Source organism: Girardinichthys multiradiatus, chromosome 6 (genome assembly GCF_021462225.1).
Source record: "Girardinichthys multiradiatus isolate DD_20200921_A chromosome 6, DD_fGirMul_XY1, whole genome shotgun sequence".
Classification (NCBI taxonomy): domain Eukaryota; kingdom Metazoa; phylum Chordata; class Actinopteri; order Cyprinodontiformes; family Goodeidae; genus Girardinichthys; species Girardinichthys multiradiatus.
In genome coordinates, this window is record NC_061799.1 from 10,155,073 (window position 1) to 10,169,825 (window position 14,753).

At 38.7% G+C, this 14,753-nt stretch overlaps 1 protein-coding gene across 9 annotated transcripts in view; it reads left to right on the forward strand.

The window, feature by feature from the left end:
• Positions 1 to 13,623, forward strand: part of tnk2b (tyrosine kinase, non-receptor, 2b) — a 67,407-nt gene extending 53,784 nt beyond the window's left edge. For all 9 annotated transcript variants that reach the window (XM_047367719.1, XM_047367711.1, XM_047367715.1 and 6 more), the window contains 3 exons: positions 1,369 to 1,464; positions 4,788 to 4,918; positions 10,412 to 13,623. In XM_047367719.1, coding sequence (XP_047223675.1) covers positions 1,369 to 1,464; positions 4,788 to 4,918; positions 10,412 to 10,415 — 231 coding nt within the window. In that variant the 3' untranslated portion in view covers positions 10,416 to 13,623. The remainder of the gene's footprint in view (positions 1 to 1,368; positions 1,465 to 4,787; positions 4,919 to 10,411) is intronic.
• The last annotated feature ends 1,130 nt before the right edge of the window (positions 13,624 to 14,753 follow it).

Sequence of the window (14,753 nt, forward strand, 5' to 3'; positions counted from 1 at the left end):
ACACCTTATGTTCAGATTAACATCCCTGTGATTAATTGTTGTAAAGCCAGTGTAAGGTGCTGACCTCGGCCAGATAACCATCTGCTCTTTTCGTTTTTTTTCTTATACATATTTTAGAACATTTGGCTCTGGTCACACAAGAGGGAAACTATTAGTCAAAATTTTAGTTGCACTAGTTAAATGTGATGCACATTACATATTAATGTATTTAATGGTGTGATCTAATTGCCTTATTTAATGTATGAAAATGGCAATTCTTCCTACTACTGCAAAAATGATCAAACATTGATTAATACAATAATAGTAATTAGTTAGTAATGGTAAGTAATGGTACATTCATTCGCTATTGAATTTGATAAATACACAATTGTGTAGAATATTGTACTTTTTGTAACCCTGGCAGTCGGCATAACATCAAGGTAAAATCAAGGTTTTACAGAGTAACACTTTATAGAAAGTAATGTCTGTAGTTTTGTCTGGCTCTATGAAGCGCAGATAAACACAGCACTGTCCCTTCTTCACCTGTAGCTGTGCACTGCTGTTCAGCTGGACAAAGATGGATGCTACAACTTTCCTTTGCAGTTTCGAAACGGTGTTAGCATAATGTGGGTGATGGAATTTAAATCTACAATCATTTAAAATGTTGATATCAGTAATCATTCCAGAACTATATGTTTTTTTATCTTTTAGTATTTAATTTTATGTACGAAGAGCTGCATTGATTTGTCCTCTGAGGTGATTTTGACAGATGAATAACCATGAATAGATTTTCTATATTCTTGAGGCAGTTGGAAACAGTGAAAGCTCTCCATTGATCTGGCAGATAGGGAGATGTTTGGCTAAACTAGATGAGCAGCGGAGCGGGATTTCAGCAGCATATATAAACCGCACAGCAGAGTAGATCAATGTGAGACACAGGCATGCACTAGGAAGTTAACAAATGGATTTAGTTGTTTGTGGTGATAGTCATGTGTAGAGTTACTGCAAACTTCCAGTTCCTTGGAAAAAAACAGCATTGTCAGCACTATCCCATTGAAGTTGGGTTTAGTTGGATTGAGAGGAAGTAATAAAGAGAATTCAGGCCGACATTGTTTAGTTAACTGGGAAGTGTGGAACTGCTCGCTAGTCAATGGAGATGCTAAAATCTGAGCATTTAGCAGGTGAAGCTAAAAGTCAGTCAGTTGATAGTCTTCACATTTGTGTAAAACATTGATGCTATGTCAGTATAGATGATTTTATCACAATGGGATGTACTTCTGGTGTATATACAAAGAAAAAAACATTGAGGATGTTTGAGAAAAGCAGTAAGGGATCAGACCCAAGACTATGACTTGTACGTGGAGATTTCAGGATGTTGTGCAATTTCAGGTGCAGGAGGCTGTTCACGGTGTGACATTGGCAGAGTGTGAAGCCGCCCTCCAGAACAAAAACTGGGATGTCCAGAAAGCTGTGCATTTTCTGAAGGTGAGAGCATTTGATTCACAGCAGTCGCTGCATGGAACAGGGCTGCACTCGGGTTGCTCTCTGTGATTGTTTAGTGAAGGAAATGCACTGTTGAGAAGATGGTGGCTGACTTGGATTTTCATTTTAGAAATGATTATGAAAATTACATTTTCTGCCTTAGCGTTTTGGCAACTTAGCACACCTTGCATGACTCTCTGCGTGTATTCCCTAGAGAATGTAGATCCTCGTGTTAACTCTGGTTTCCATAAAGCTACACACACTTCCAAATCCACCTTGTGTTACGACAGAGGTTGAAAGCACCACTGGATGAAACCGAATATTTCCTATAATATATTCATCCTTCATGTTATCTGCTGATACTCTTGTTCTCTCTGGGTCTCTGCAGCATTAATGGGCTGCAGACATGTACTAAAAGCATAAAGTTTCCTTTTCAAACATCTTATATTTCTGTCCTTCCTCTGACTTATCCTCGCTAATACTAAACATTAGTTTTCTTCATTCAGTAATGGCATCCACTTTTCAGCATGATCTGACAGCAGCTACACACGATGCCTTCATTAACCTGAGAAGGGCCAATCAAACTGAAAGCCAGCTGGTTCTTGTCACCAGCCACTGTCTCAGTGCATCTCCATTGAGTTATCACAATTGTTTTCCAGTACCAAAAAAGAGTCAAATGTTAACAGATAAGATAATTATCCAGTTGAGTAACTGATAGAGTTCAAAATAAGTTTGTGTTATTTTGCTTTGATTTTTTGATAGTTTTTTTTTATTTTTTATCTTTAAATCCATTTGAAAAAGAGACGATTTAACTTGTTAGCCTATTTATTCTACCCAATTTTGGTTTTTTTTTTTTTATTGGTGCTGTTGCACACTTAATCATTTATTGATCTCTGCTTTCAACTTTGCTCATGCTTGTAATGAGTGGGGCAGATCCAGACATGTCTGGGGTTATGATTGGTTCACTGCATGTGTGTGTGTGTGTGTGTGTGAGAGAGGGAGAGAGAGAGAGAAAAAACCGAAACTGTTTGTGTGTACATCTCCAGCAGAGAAAAGGAGCCTAATGGACCATCCAAACAGAGAACAGTACCACAGTAACAATAAAAGATTTTGCTGAGGGCAAAGTCTGATATACTAAAAGAATCCAAAACTTTCTTAGAAGAGCCGCCTTCTTCTGGGAACAAATGTAAGCGTCAACATCATTGTGATAAGATGTTACTGCCAGTTCTCAGGAGACGAAATAAGAACAAACTTCACCCCATCAGTACTGAAGATTTTTCACACAAATATTGTGTTGATGCAACATTTAATAGGTGTCAGCCAACTGAAGAGAGAGAAAAGTGTTTGCTACACCGTAGATCATCTCACAAAAGGCACAATACCAGTAAGAAGTAACAATAATTGTGTGTGTACTTGATGGTGTTGTCTATTTAGATTCTTATCTGAAATAATCACTTACCTTCTCAAAATACAATAAGGTTTATGGTGACAAAAGCCTGGTCCTAGTATAGTGGATCCCATTTTTAGGGTTAGGGTTAGAGCTATGGTGGGAATGAATTTGGGGTTAGGCACATTTGGAATTACTAAGATGAATGGAAGTCAGTACAAAGGTATAATAAGGTTAGAAATACAACTGGTGCATTAGATTTAATTATTTCATTTTTGCTTACTCCAATGATAATTAAGATAAGAGGAATACTGAGTAGAGAAGCCCACCTGATGGAAATGATGTGGTGGGACTTTAAGAGCCTCTGCATAAATGAATGTCTGCAAACCTTAATGGACTGAAGTAATGCTATCAAGAAGATAACCAATTTTGGGCCAATTTCTCTTCACAGGGACGTGAGACATTGATAATTCATCCAGGAAATTACTAATTTAGGTCACTGCTGTGACTAAACTTGGTTTGACATGCTGTTGAATCAGCTGGTGTAGTTTTTCTGAGTTATTTTCTCATCATGGTAATATGGAATACTGTGGTGAGGATTCTTACAGACAGATCACTGCCGTTTAGTTCAGGACTTGAGTGGATTTTTTGATAACCCTTTTTGTATGGAATGCAAATATAATGTAGAACTTGCTGAAAATGTATGTGTGTTTTATATGTTTATATAAAATATCATGTCAGCTTTGTTGATCCTTGGAGAAAAATCAGGAGAATGCTGCCACAGTGATCCAGCTTTAAATACTGTCCAAACCAGATATTTACATACACTGTGTAAAAAAGACACACAGCCTTTTTTCCTCACTCTCTGGTATTAAACATTAAAACTTTAGGTCAGTTAAGGTTACTAAAATTATTTTTGAAATCCCAGAATAATATATTTTTTATATACTTTAGAGTTAAAAGGTTACATAGGCCAAGGTCACGATACCTTTTAAAAAGTATGGGAACGCGCAAATAGTGAGGTCACTGAGTGAAACAGAGACACGCATGTTGATGTATTGTAAGATACCTAAAAACATTGCATTCTTTTGGGAAATCATGGAAAAATCCAGTGATATCTTGTAAAATATCAGAAAGTAGATTGTGTATTCTAATCTGTTTCATCCTTGGGTGCAATTTCAAAAGCCTCAAGGTATCATGTTCATTCCTTCAACTTGTAACAATTAGTACATACAGCGGTCGATGTTTTAGTATGTCTACATTTGTCCGTGCGACTGGGCGAAGGAGAATATTCGTGCAAAAGTGCTTCTAGTGGTTGATATGGCTAAAAAAGTGCTAAATAATTAGCCTGGGATTGTCCTCCCATTGTATGGTTGAGGATGAAGACATGCTCTTTTTCCCAGAAATTAATTAGTTTTGATGGCAAATGTGAGCATCAAATTCAGAACAAAAGTAAAAGACCTGGTAAAGATGCTGGTAAGGGAATATCATTATCAGTGAAACAAGGCCTGCACTGAAAGAAATGGGCTGAAAACCTAATCAAAGAGGAAAAAGCCAGATTAAAATTTGCACAGGTACACGTCCTGTATTTAGGAACATATGATCCGAGCCATACAGTCTAAAAGGAAGTTCTTCAAAATACTAAATAAATTCAGTCACAAAATATTTATTCTGGTATGTAACAAATATAAATAAATTTGGTATTCCTTACTGACTTGGACAACGAGCAGAGAAAAGGTTACCTATCTTTTTATATGGAACAGTATCAGCGAATTTTGTGAGTTGAAAATAAAGCATGTCATAGTGCCCAGATTTATTCTAATGTGTTTTCTAACAGAACACTAAACTTGTAGAAGAACTGAATTAGTCCGATGAAAAAGAAAAACTGTCTCCGTGTTCTTTTTAAACATGGTTTGATGTGTGGTGTGTCTTTCTGCAGGTGGAGCAGTTGTTCTGTTTGGGTCTAAGGAGCAGGTCCGAGTGCGTAAAGCTGCTGGAGATGTGCGACTGGAACCTGGAGGAAGCCAGCACTCAGATATTACAAGATTATGGATCCACAGCAAGACAGAGGTGCTGTTTTCACTAGAACTTTAGGTCAAATGACCCATAGTGAGATTTCCATTTATATCTTTTTTTATAGATTAGTCTCCAGTCTACATTGTCTAATCTACATACATGTGCCACTGTGACGGCAGTGTCTTTTGCATATTTATTCATTGTTTCTGGAAATTGGTGTCGGTCACTTCTGACCCAGTTCTTCCTGCTGACAGGAGGCCTGTTTTTGCCATACCTGTCTTAGGAAAATGTATTATTGAAATGTAGCTCTTGGCTGAGTTGCTGGAGGTTCTCTTTGTATGTTCTAGCTGCAGGTTTTCTGTGTTTGCTACATCTACGGAGCATCGTCAGGCAGCGTGATGCAATGTTTCTGTGACTGTGCTCTGTTAATGAGCCAGAGAATCATATTTGGTTGCCACACAGAAAACATTCTGTCTTGTTACTATAAAGAAAAGTATGTTTTGTTTTTCTTGTTTTAATTTATGTTTTAAATATAAATGATGCTTGAACAGTTCTGGTGATGAGTGTGGGTTTCTAGGTGTGTGTAATTGGACAGCAGTATATTCTTGCCACATATCTAGTGTAAATTGGAGGATGTGGTTGTTAATAAACTCATTCATCGTTGGTCTTATTGCTTTGAAGCAACTGGGCCAATTACAGAGATGCATGATGACAGCCACTGCACACATGGAGCGAGGCATGCGGGGCTGGGTTTCTGTTTAACTTGTTCAAGAGGTGTGAATACTTTTGTCTTGCAAAAGTATGAATACGCCTTGAACATTTTTACAGAAAGTTATGTCACAACCACAGACTAAGCAGAGTAAGGTGGTAACATGGGTTTACACAAATGCAAAATCCAAACACATCTACAGATTGAAATTCTTGCTTATTTTTCTTTGCAAAACAGCTGTCAGATTGGATGGAGAGTAGCCATAAACAAAATATGTGGCAAGATTTAAACATTTCTAAGTTGGATTCAGGTCTGGACTTTGAATAGGCCATTCTAACACATGGATATGCTTTGATCCAAACTTTGATCTGGCTGTATGTTTAGAGTGGTTCTCCTGCTGGAAGGGATAACTTCTGCTTACATTTTTGCCACCTCTAAATATGTTTTCTTCCAGGATTGCCCTGTATTTAGCTTCATCCATCTGCTTATCACCTCTGGCCATCTTTCCCATTTGTGTTGAAGATCAGCTTCCCCACAGCATAATGCTGCCACTACCGTTTAACAGTAGGAATCAGGGTAGTGTGCAGTATTAGTTTTTCACCTCACTTAATATTTTGCATGTGGGCCCAAAAATGTCAGTTTTAGTCTCATCTGACAAGAGCACCTTGCCACTCTTACAAAGTTCAGATTCAAGGGATGCATGAGTAATAGTTTTCCTTTTCTCTTAACAGAGTTGCATATTTCTTCAGGTCCTCCATAGTTACCACGGGCGCTCTTGGCTACTTCTGATTAATGCTCTCCTTAATGCCAAGCCTATCAGATTAGGGGGACAGCCATCTCTTGGTTGGTTTGGCAGTTGTCCCTCAATCTTCATTTTCAGATAATAGATTGAACAGCATCCTGTTAGAAGCAGAAGGTATGGTTTAACAATCTAACCCTACTTTAAACTTCACGAAAACCTTCTCCCTGATCTGTCTGTAGGGTTCCTTGGATGTCTTGATGCTGTTTGTTCTCTGATCATCCTCTGAGGCCTTCCCAGAACCAGCTGGATTTATACTGAGCTTTATACCGGACTCTATACTTATTACGTGCCTTTTTTAAGACAGCTGGTTTTTTTTAATTATTTGTGAATAGTTTAAAAAACCATGTCTGCTTTTCCTTCCTCTTCATAATCATGGGCCACTTTGTGTTGCTCTATCACATACAATCCCTGTTAAATTCACTGAGGTTTGTGGTGTATGGTGCCTAAACAATAATAAAGGTGGCCATTGTTTTTGTGGTTTCAGTACATCAATTTAATGCAACGAAAAAGAAAACTTTGGTGTTTTGAGAAGAATACAGGTCCTTCTCAAAATATTAGCATATTGTGATAAAGTTCATTATTTTCCATAATATCATGATGAAAATTTAACATTCATATATTTTAGATTCATTGCACACTAACTGAAATATTTCAGGTCTTTTATTGTCTTAATAAGGATGATTGTGGCATACAGCTCATGAAAACCCAAAATTCCTATCTCACAAAATTAGCATATTTCATCCGACCAATAAAAGAAAAGTGTTTTTAATACAAAAAACCTCAACCTTCAAATAATCATGCACAGTTATGCACTCAATACTTGGTCGGGAATCCTTTTGCAGAAATGACTGCTTCAATGCGGCGTGGCATGGAGGCAATCAGCCTGTGGCACTGCTGAGGTCTTATGGAGGCCCAGGATGCTTCGATAGCGGCCTTTAGCTCATCCAGAGTGTTGGGTCTTGAGTCTCTCAACGTTCTCTTCACAATATCCCACAGATTCTCTATGGGGTTCAGGTCAGGAGAGTTGGCAGGCCAATTGAGCACAGTGATACCATGGTCAGTAAACCATTTACCAGTGGTTTTGGCACTGTGAGCAGGTGCCAGGTCGTGCTGAAAAATAAAATCTTCATCTCCATAAAGCTTTTCAGCAGATGGAAGCATGAAGTGCTCCAAAATCTCCTGATAGCTAGCTGCATTGACCCTGCCCTTGATAAAACACAGTGGACCAACACCAGCAGCTGACACGGCACCCCAGACCATCACTGACTGTGGGTACTTGACACTGGACTTCTGGCATTTTGGCATTTCCTTCTCCCCAGTCTTCCTCCAGACTCTGGCACCTTGATTTCCGAATGACATGCAGAATTTGCTTTCATCCGAAAAAAGTACTTTGGACCACTGAGCAACAGTCCAGTGCTGCTTCTCTGTAGCCCAGGTCAGGCGCTTCTGCTGCTGTTTCTGGTTCAAAAGTGGCTTGACCTGGGGAATGCGGCACCTGTAGCCCATTTCCTGCACACGCCTGTGCACGGTGGCTCTGGATGTTTCTACTCCAGACTCAGTCCACTGCTTCCGCAGGTCCCCCAAGGTCTGGAATCGGCCCTTCTCCACAATCTTCCTCAGGGTCCGGTCACCTCTTCTCGTTGTGCAGCGTTTTCTGCCACACTTTTTCCTTCCCACAGACTTCCCACTGAGGTGCCTTGATACAGCACTCTGGGAACAGCCTATTCGTTCTGAAATTTCTTTCTGTGTCTTACCCTCTTGCTTGAGGGTGTCAATAGTGGCCTTCTGGACAGCAGTCAGGTCGGCAGTCTTACCCATGATTGGGGTTTTGAGTGATGAACCAGGCTGGGAGTTTTAAAGGCCTCAGGAATCTTTTGCAGGTGTTTAGAGTTAACTCGTTGATTCAGATGATTAGCTTCATAGCTCGTTTAGAGACCCTTTTAATGATATGCTAATTTTGTGAGATAGGAATTTTGGGTTTTCATGAGCTGTATGCCAAAATCATCCGTATTAAGACAATAAAAGACCTGAAATATTTCTGTTAGTGTGCAATGAATCTAAAATATATGAATGTTAAATTTTCATCATGACATTATGGAAAATAATGAACTTTATCACAATATGCTAATATTTTGAGAAGGACCTGTATATCTCTGGAAAAATCACTCAGTGCCAATTGTATGACAAAGGCAAATAAAATACTCCAAGTGAAAGTTCAGCGGCAATGATTGCTTACAGTGTAAATAAATCATCTTCATTGACCTCTCCCCAGCCAGTAGATCGGTTTCAATCGTCGGTGAATCAGTCCGTATTGATCATTGTAAAAGCAAGAATCCGTTGCCCAAATCAGCTCCATGCAGCTAGAGACGCTCATTAAATGCCTGGAAGCAACTGAGAACACTTGCGATGAGAAATGAACGAACATTAGACCACGCCTTTTACCCTCGCATGCAAACGACTCCAGTTAGCCTTGACATAACCTTGCTCAATACTTCTTCTATCAGCTGATGTCCTCTGCTTGTATAAATTTGTTTACCTAAATCATTTTCCTTTGCCTTTTTTTTTTTTTTTTAAATGGACGATGAACAGACAATTGTATCAAATGTTATTTGATACACAGTATTCACTTCTCAGCCTTGTAAAAGTATTCACAGCCCTTTGGTTAATCTTTTTAACATTAAAACTATAAAACACAAAGCAGTTCAAGCATTTGAAGTGGAAAAAAAAGATACATGGTTTTGTTTTTTGTTTTTTTACAAAAGTGTAGCATGCATTTATATTCCTCCCCATTTTAAGTGCAACCAATTGCCCTCACAAGTCACTTGATAAGTAAAGAGAGGGCACCTGTGTGTATTTTAATCTCAGTATAAATGCATGTGTTGTGTGGCCTTTGTAGTTTGTTAGAGAATCTTGGAGAACAAACAGCATCATGAAGACTGAGGACCATATCTGGCAGATCGGGAAAAAGCTGTGAATCCATTTAAAGTAGGATTGGGTTATAAAACAATATTACGAGCTTTGAACATCAAATGGAGCACTGTTTAGTCTGTCTGAAAATGAAAAGAGTATGGCACAGCTGAAAACAGAAGACATGGTCATCTACCTAAACTGACAGGCCAGGTAATGATGGCATTAAGCAGACAAGCAACCACAGTGGTTGCAGTGTCGTGTTGTGGGGAAGCTTCTCTTTAGCAAGAACTGAGCTAAGTACGGGCTAGTCCTGGAAGAGGAGGGCCGCAAAAGATTTGAGGCTGGGGTGGAGGTTCACCTTCTAGCAGGAGAGCAACCCTAAACGTACAGCCAGAGCTACAATGGAATGGTGCAGACAGGTTGGTCCTTCTTTACTCCTCAAGAACTGGTGCACAGCAATTTTTCGGTGTGCCCCTCCTCCAGCACAGCTGGACTGCTGGTTGAATTATCTCTTCAGACAGTCGTCAAGTTCTGTAGAGGCCTAGTAATGAACCATTAATTTGATTTAGGCGTTTATCCAGAACATATAGAACATGAATGGCATCGATACCTGAGGACCAGATTTGGAAAAACTTTTTTATGTGTTAGAATGGTTCAGTCCAAGTCCAGACCTAAATCCAATTAAGAATCCTATGACAGGACTTGGAAATTACTATTCAGATGCTCTACATTCAGTATGGGTTTGAGCTATTTTCTATAAAGGAGAAGTTTTTTAGTCTCTAGCTGTGGAAAGCTGGTAGAGATGTTCCCCAGCGACCTTGCAGCTGTAAATGCAGCTAAAAGTGGTTCTACAAAGTTAATACAAAAAAGATCCATATATATTATTTTCTCTCCACTTCATAGTTCTGCTCTACTTTGTGTTGGTCTGTCGGTTAAATTCCCAACAAAACACTCAGAAGGGTGCATCTTGATGCCACAAAAGTTGGATTGTTTCATTCATCCTACCCTTTAAAACTGGGAAATATCCTGGGAAACCATATCAAAGTCATAGAAAGTTATTTCATAGTACTGGGCATTTCACTTCACATAGCCCTCAATCTAATCTTAAGCTTCTTTATATTTGCAGATGATGGCGGGAATCCGAAGGTAGTGAGCTTTGATTGGACTTTCATCGTGAGCAAATTGGATCAGAGGATCTTCTTTTACCTCCAATCAGATGAATTCAGAGTCAAGAACAGAAGACAGAAGCACAAACTGGTGAACTTTGATTATTAGTCATAATCACAGTGACTGGAATGGAAAACAAAAGAAAAGTCTTAGTCATTGTTTGACTTTCATGTGAAGGTTATGTTAATTATTGCACTTAGTTACAAAGACCTTGTATCTGACCGTCTGGCAGTCAGGGGGAGAAATGCACTTTTCTCTCTGACAGAAAGATGGCATTCTGAACTAAAACAAAAAAAAGATGGAATAATGTTCTCAGAACACAGAGTCAGCACAAAGTCCTCCACCGCATGCATGCATACATTTCATTAAAGGTGAACCTCATCTGCTGGCAGCTGGATCACCACATCTAGGGAGTTATTTAGAAGAAAGCACAATAAACCCCAGCGTTTAATTGTCTGGAGGGGGAAGTATCGTGATGGAAATAAACAATTTTGCATGTTTTAGGTGGGAAGAAGATGTATTTGAGAGGTATGTGCTGCTGAACGCTGGGAGGGTGAACATATGTAGGAAAATAACTGCAGTTACATAAAGACACACCTGAGTGACTTTATAGTTTGAAGAATCAAGTCAGTCGCAGTGCAGTGCTGCACTCTCTGACCTCAGAGAAACAAATAAAAACCAGACCTCTTAGAAATAACAAATAAAAAACACCAAATAGTTGCATGAGGACGATTATATTTAAAATATAAATACTCTCTTCATGAGAAGGAACCAAATACTGTGCAGAACATAATATAATTAGATTTATTTGAAGAAAAGATTGTATATTACAGGTTTTGTGTGTCCCTGAACAACACAATGAATCCCACGCACTGTGTGAAATATTGCCGGACCCCAGGTACAACCTCTCCTTATTTCTTCCCGGTAAGCATATTGCCCTCGGAGAACTCCAATGCATCAGCTGAAAACTTCAGTCTGTGCAGTTTTCTGCATGCACCCAGACCATGTCGGCAGCTAACAACGGCAGAGAAGTGAAATTTTGCTCCATAATAATCACTTCTTAACAGCCCTGTGATTCTTTCAGTCAGCAGCTTTACGGGGCAATCATTTCCAACTGGAAGGGCAAGTTGGCTCACTGTGGACCATGACAAAACTTTTTTCAGTCTGTGTTATCGATGCGGAGGAGAATTTATTATTCATTAAAGACACACCGAGGAAATTAAGGCTGGAAAGAATGGATGGAAAACTCTTCCACATAATTTCAGTTAAAGGAATGTTTCAGGATTTTTGAGAGGAGGTTCTTATAAAAGGTTAAAAGTAGGTTATCTTACCTACAGTAGATGACTTTTTTTGTTACTTGATTTCGGATAAATTCTAGATGAATTGTTCCAGGAGGGTGAAGCAGATGGCTAGTGTGAGATGGAACAAGACCAAAGTAGGCTTCTGCCATCGTAAAACAACTCATCTCTCATGTCATAGCACATTTTGGGAATGCTGTTTTATGAACCATAAAACCATGGTTGTGTTTGCATTGGGCAGGTAATTGAAACGGATTACAAACATAAGTTGTAAAGTTCTGGTCAGACTAACTACCTGATAGAACAGTAAGTCAGTGGGAAAATCAACAAAATAACATGCACTTGATCACTTATATAAATCTTTGCTTTTATCACCACTTTACTTTTATACCAGACAGTCACTGACAGTAAATGCTTCACACAGGAAGATTATTGATGGCGCACTACCTCCGACCCCCATTTTCTGTATATAGCATAGAAAAAGAAAATCAACTCACCATCTAGTGCAGACATGACAATGGTTTAAGGGTTCATAAAATAGTTTTCATAAAGTGTGCCATTTTTGTAGTTTGGGTTGTTTTAGGATGATAAAAAAGTTTTCTTCGATCTTGGCCCCTCTTGAACTAACTGTTAGCCTGTGCCTCTGGGGCCACATCGTTTGGATATACACTACATGGCAGTGTCTGTAGAGTTGTCTGCAGGTAACATAATAACTGCTCATAACCTTTAAGCATAATCTAAATTCAACAAGCCTGAACTTTTCCTTCAAAGTACTGCAGGCTGCTTCTGGATAACACCTTCAGTCTTTACAAGACAGCCTGGGTTTTTTGAAGTGAGGTTCTGTGAACTTATTAACGGTAATAGTTTCCCTACCTGTAGTTGTACCACAGTGAGTTTGTAGGAAAATTAATACATCTTAAAAGAGGTGGAATGCTAATAGCTAGCACCTGTTTTAGCTGATTTTAGCTAGTTATTGCAGCTACCAGCCACTGCCAAACATAATTTAGCTTTAGTAACATGGACCTTGTTGGAGTGAGATAATGGTGACAATCTCCTGTAAAAGTATAGATGGTTAACATGCACTAATACAGTGTTGTTTTGTGTAGAGAAGAATTTTCACGTTTTCTCTTTACTAAAATCAGAACTATCCGATTTAGAAGAAGCAAACTATATTACCCTGGATGTGTAAACATGACCACACAAATTCTGTTTAACCCACTCATCTGTACCATTGCTTAGAAGAACGCAGACGATCACTCATTTTCAGCTCGGACTGTCTCTGATGTCTCTGATAAGCTAATAAACAGGAACATCAGAAATCTTAATCTGCTCTTTCCGGTGAGAATCATTGGGGTATTTTTTTTTATCTCTGTATGGACTGGTTCTGGTAAAATAACTGTATTAAAGGATGTTCCTGCCGAGGACAACATAAATGTTGTGCTGGTCCTCTGGTTCGGGACTCTCTCTCTGCCGTCTCCCTGCTGAGGAGATGAAACCAGGCGCAGACATGTTACCTGTTCATGTGCTGTTCTTCCTCCCACCAAGCTGCTGTAGATTTGGACTGAAGTGAACCTAGTGATGATTTGATTTATCCAAAGCAGTTTTGTCCTATTAATATGCCAGCAGACTGTTAATTTCTGTGTAGATTTTCTTTTCTTCCACCAGATTTGTTTCTGTAGAAGCTTTTTTTTTTTTATCATTTTATCTTAATTCTGCTTTTTCAATATTTTTCCATCTTTTGTATCTGTGGTGTTCTGAATGCCTACTGTAAAGTTGGTCTCCATTGTTTCTGTTTTTGGCGATAATGGAAACGAATCTCATGCTGCCGAATTTAGAGATGTATTTTTTATTAAAGAGGAGCAATTTTTTTTTATTTATCTCTTGTTTTTACTTAATTACACAAAATATTCATGAAAATGACAAATATTCATTTTAGCTAATTTTGTATGCTTCTTCGTATGAATTAGTCAAACACTAAGTTTGACTTCATATTGTGCCAGTTTTGACGCAAACTGTTCTTTGTTTCCTCAGAATAATTTGACACATTTATGCAATTAAAATTTGATTTTGAATCCATATTAAAAGCAATCGACAGTATCTCCACACACAGTGACAGAGGAAATTGCATTTCTGTGAGATAAATGGATGCTCAGAGGCTGGTCTGTAAATATAGATCTCAAAGTCAAGTGGAAGCATCAACTTTCATTGGCTGAATGAATCCAGATGATGGAGAAGCAGAGGTGAGTAGGGTAGCCAAAAATTGTACTTATGTAAGAATAGTACTACGTCAATATATCTTTACTCAAGTAAAAAGCTGTCACCCAAAAAATTACTCAAGTATTTGGTAAAACGGCTGATATAACTAGTTACTACCCACCTCAGTAGGGAAGTTATTATAAGGGCATAAGGCAGACTCGTATCGAAACATTTTTAGTAAACCTGCAGGGTTTAAATATAGAAAGTGAAAAAACAAGAAGAGGGAAGGACATCTAGAAGTGAAGGGGCTGAAGAAGGATGGAACTCAAGGAAGGATGAAGGGGAGGACACAAGATTTAGACAGCAGAACAGGGAATTAAGTCTGCAAAAGTAAATATTTTATTTGCATGGTACATAATTGACTAGTAGGTGTAGTACTTTGATTAGAGCATTTATTGGAGAGGAGAAAATGTATAAAGAAGTGCAGACAATGATAGGCTGGTCAACTAAAATGATCTTCAATACTTTTAAAATGGAGATCAAAACCACTAGAGATATGTGAAAGAAAACAAGACTACAATTAGAATGGATTGAAGGACAGCCAGAATGGCAAAGACTCAGCCATTGATCCCCTCCAGGGTGATCAAAGAAGATCTGGAGTCAACGGTGAGTACTGTGACAATTAGAAGACGCCTTGGTGAAGCTAATCTATCGCAAGAAGCCCCTGCAAAGTCCCACTGTTTAAAAAAAAAACATGCGCTATAGATGATGCAGTAGCCCAAGAACATATCAACAGGCCTAAAAAGA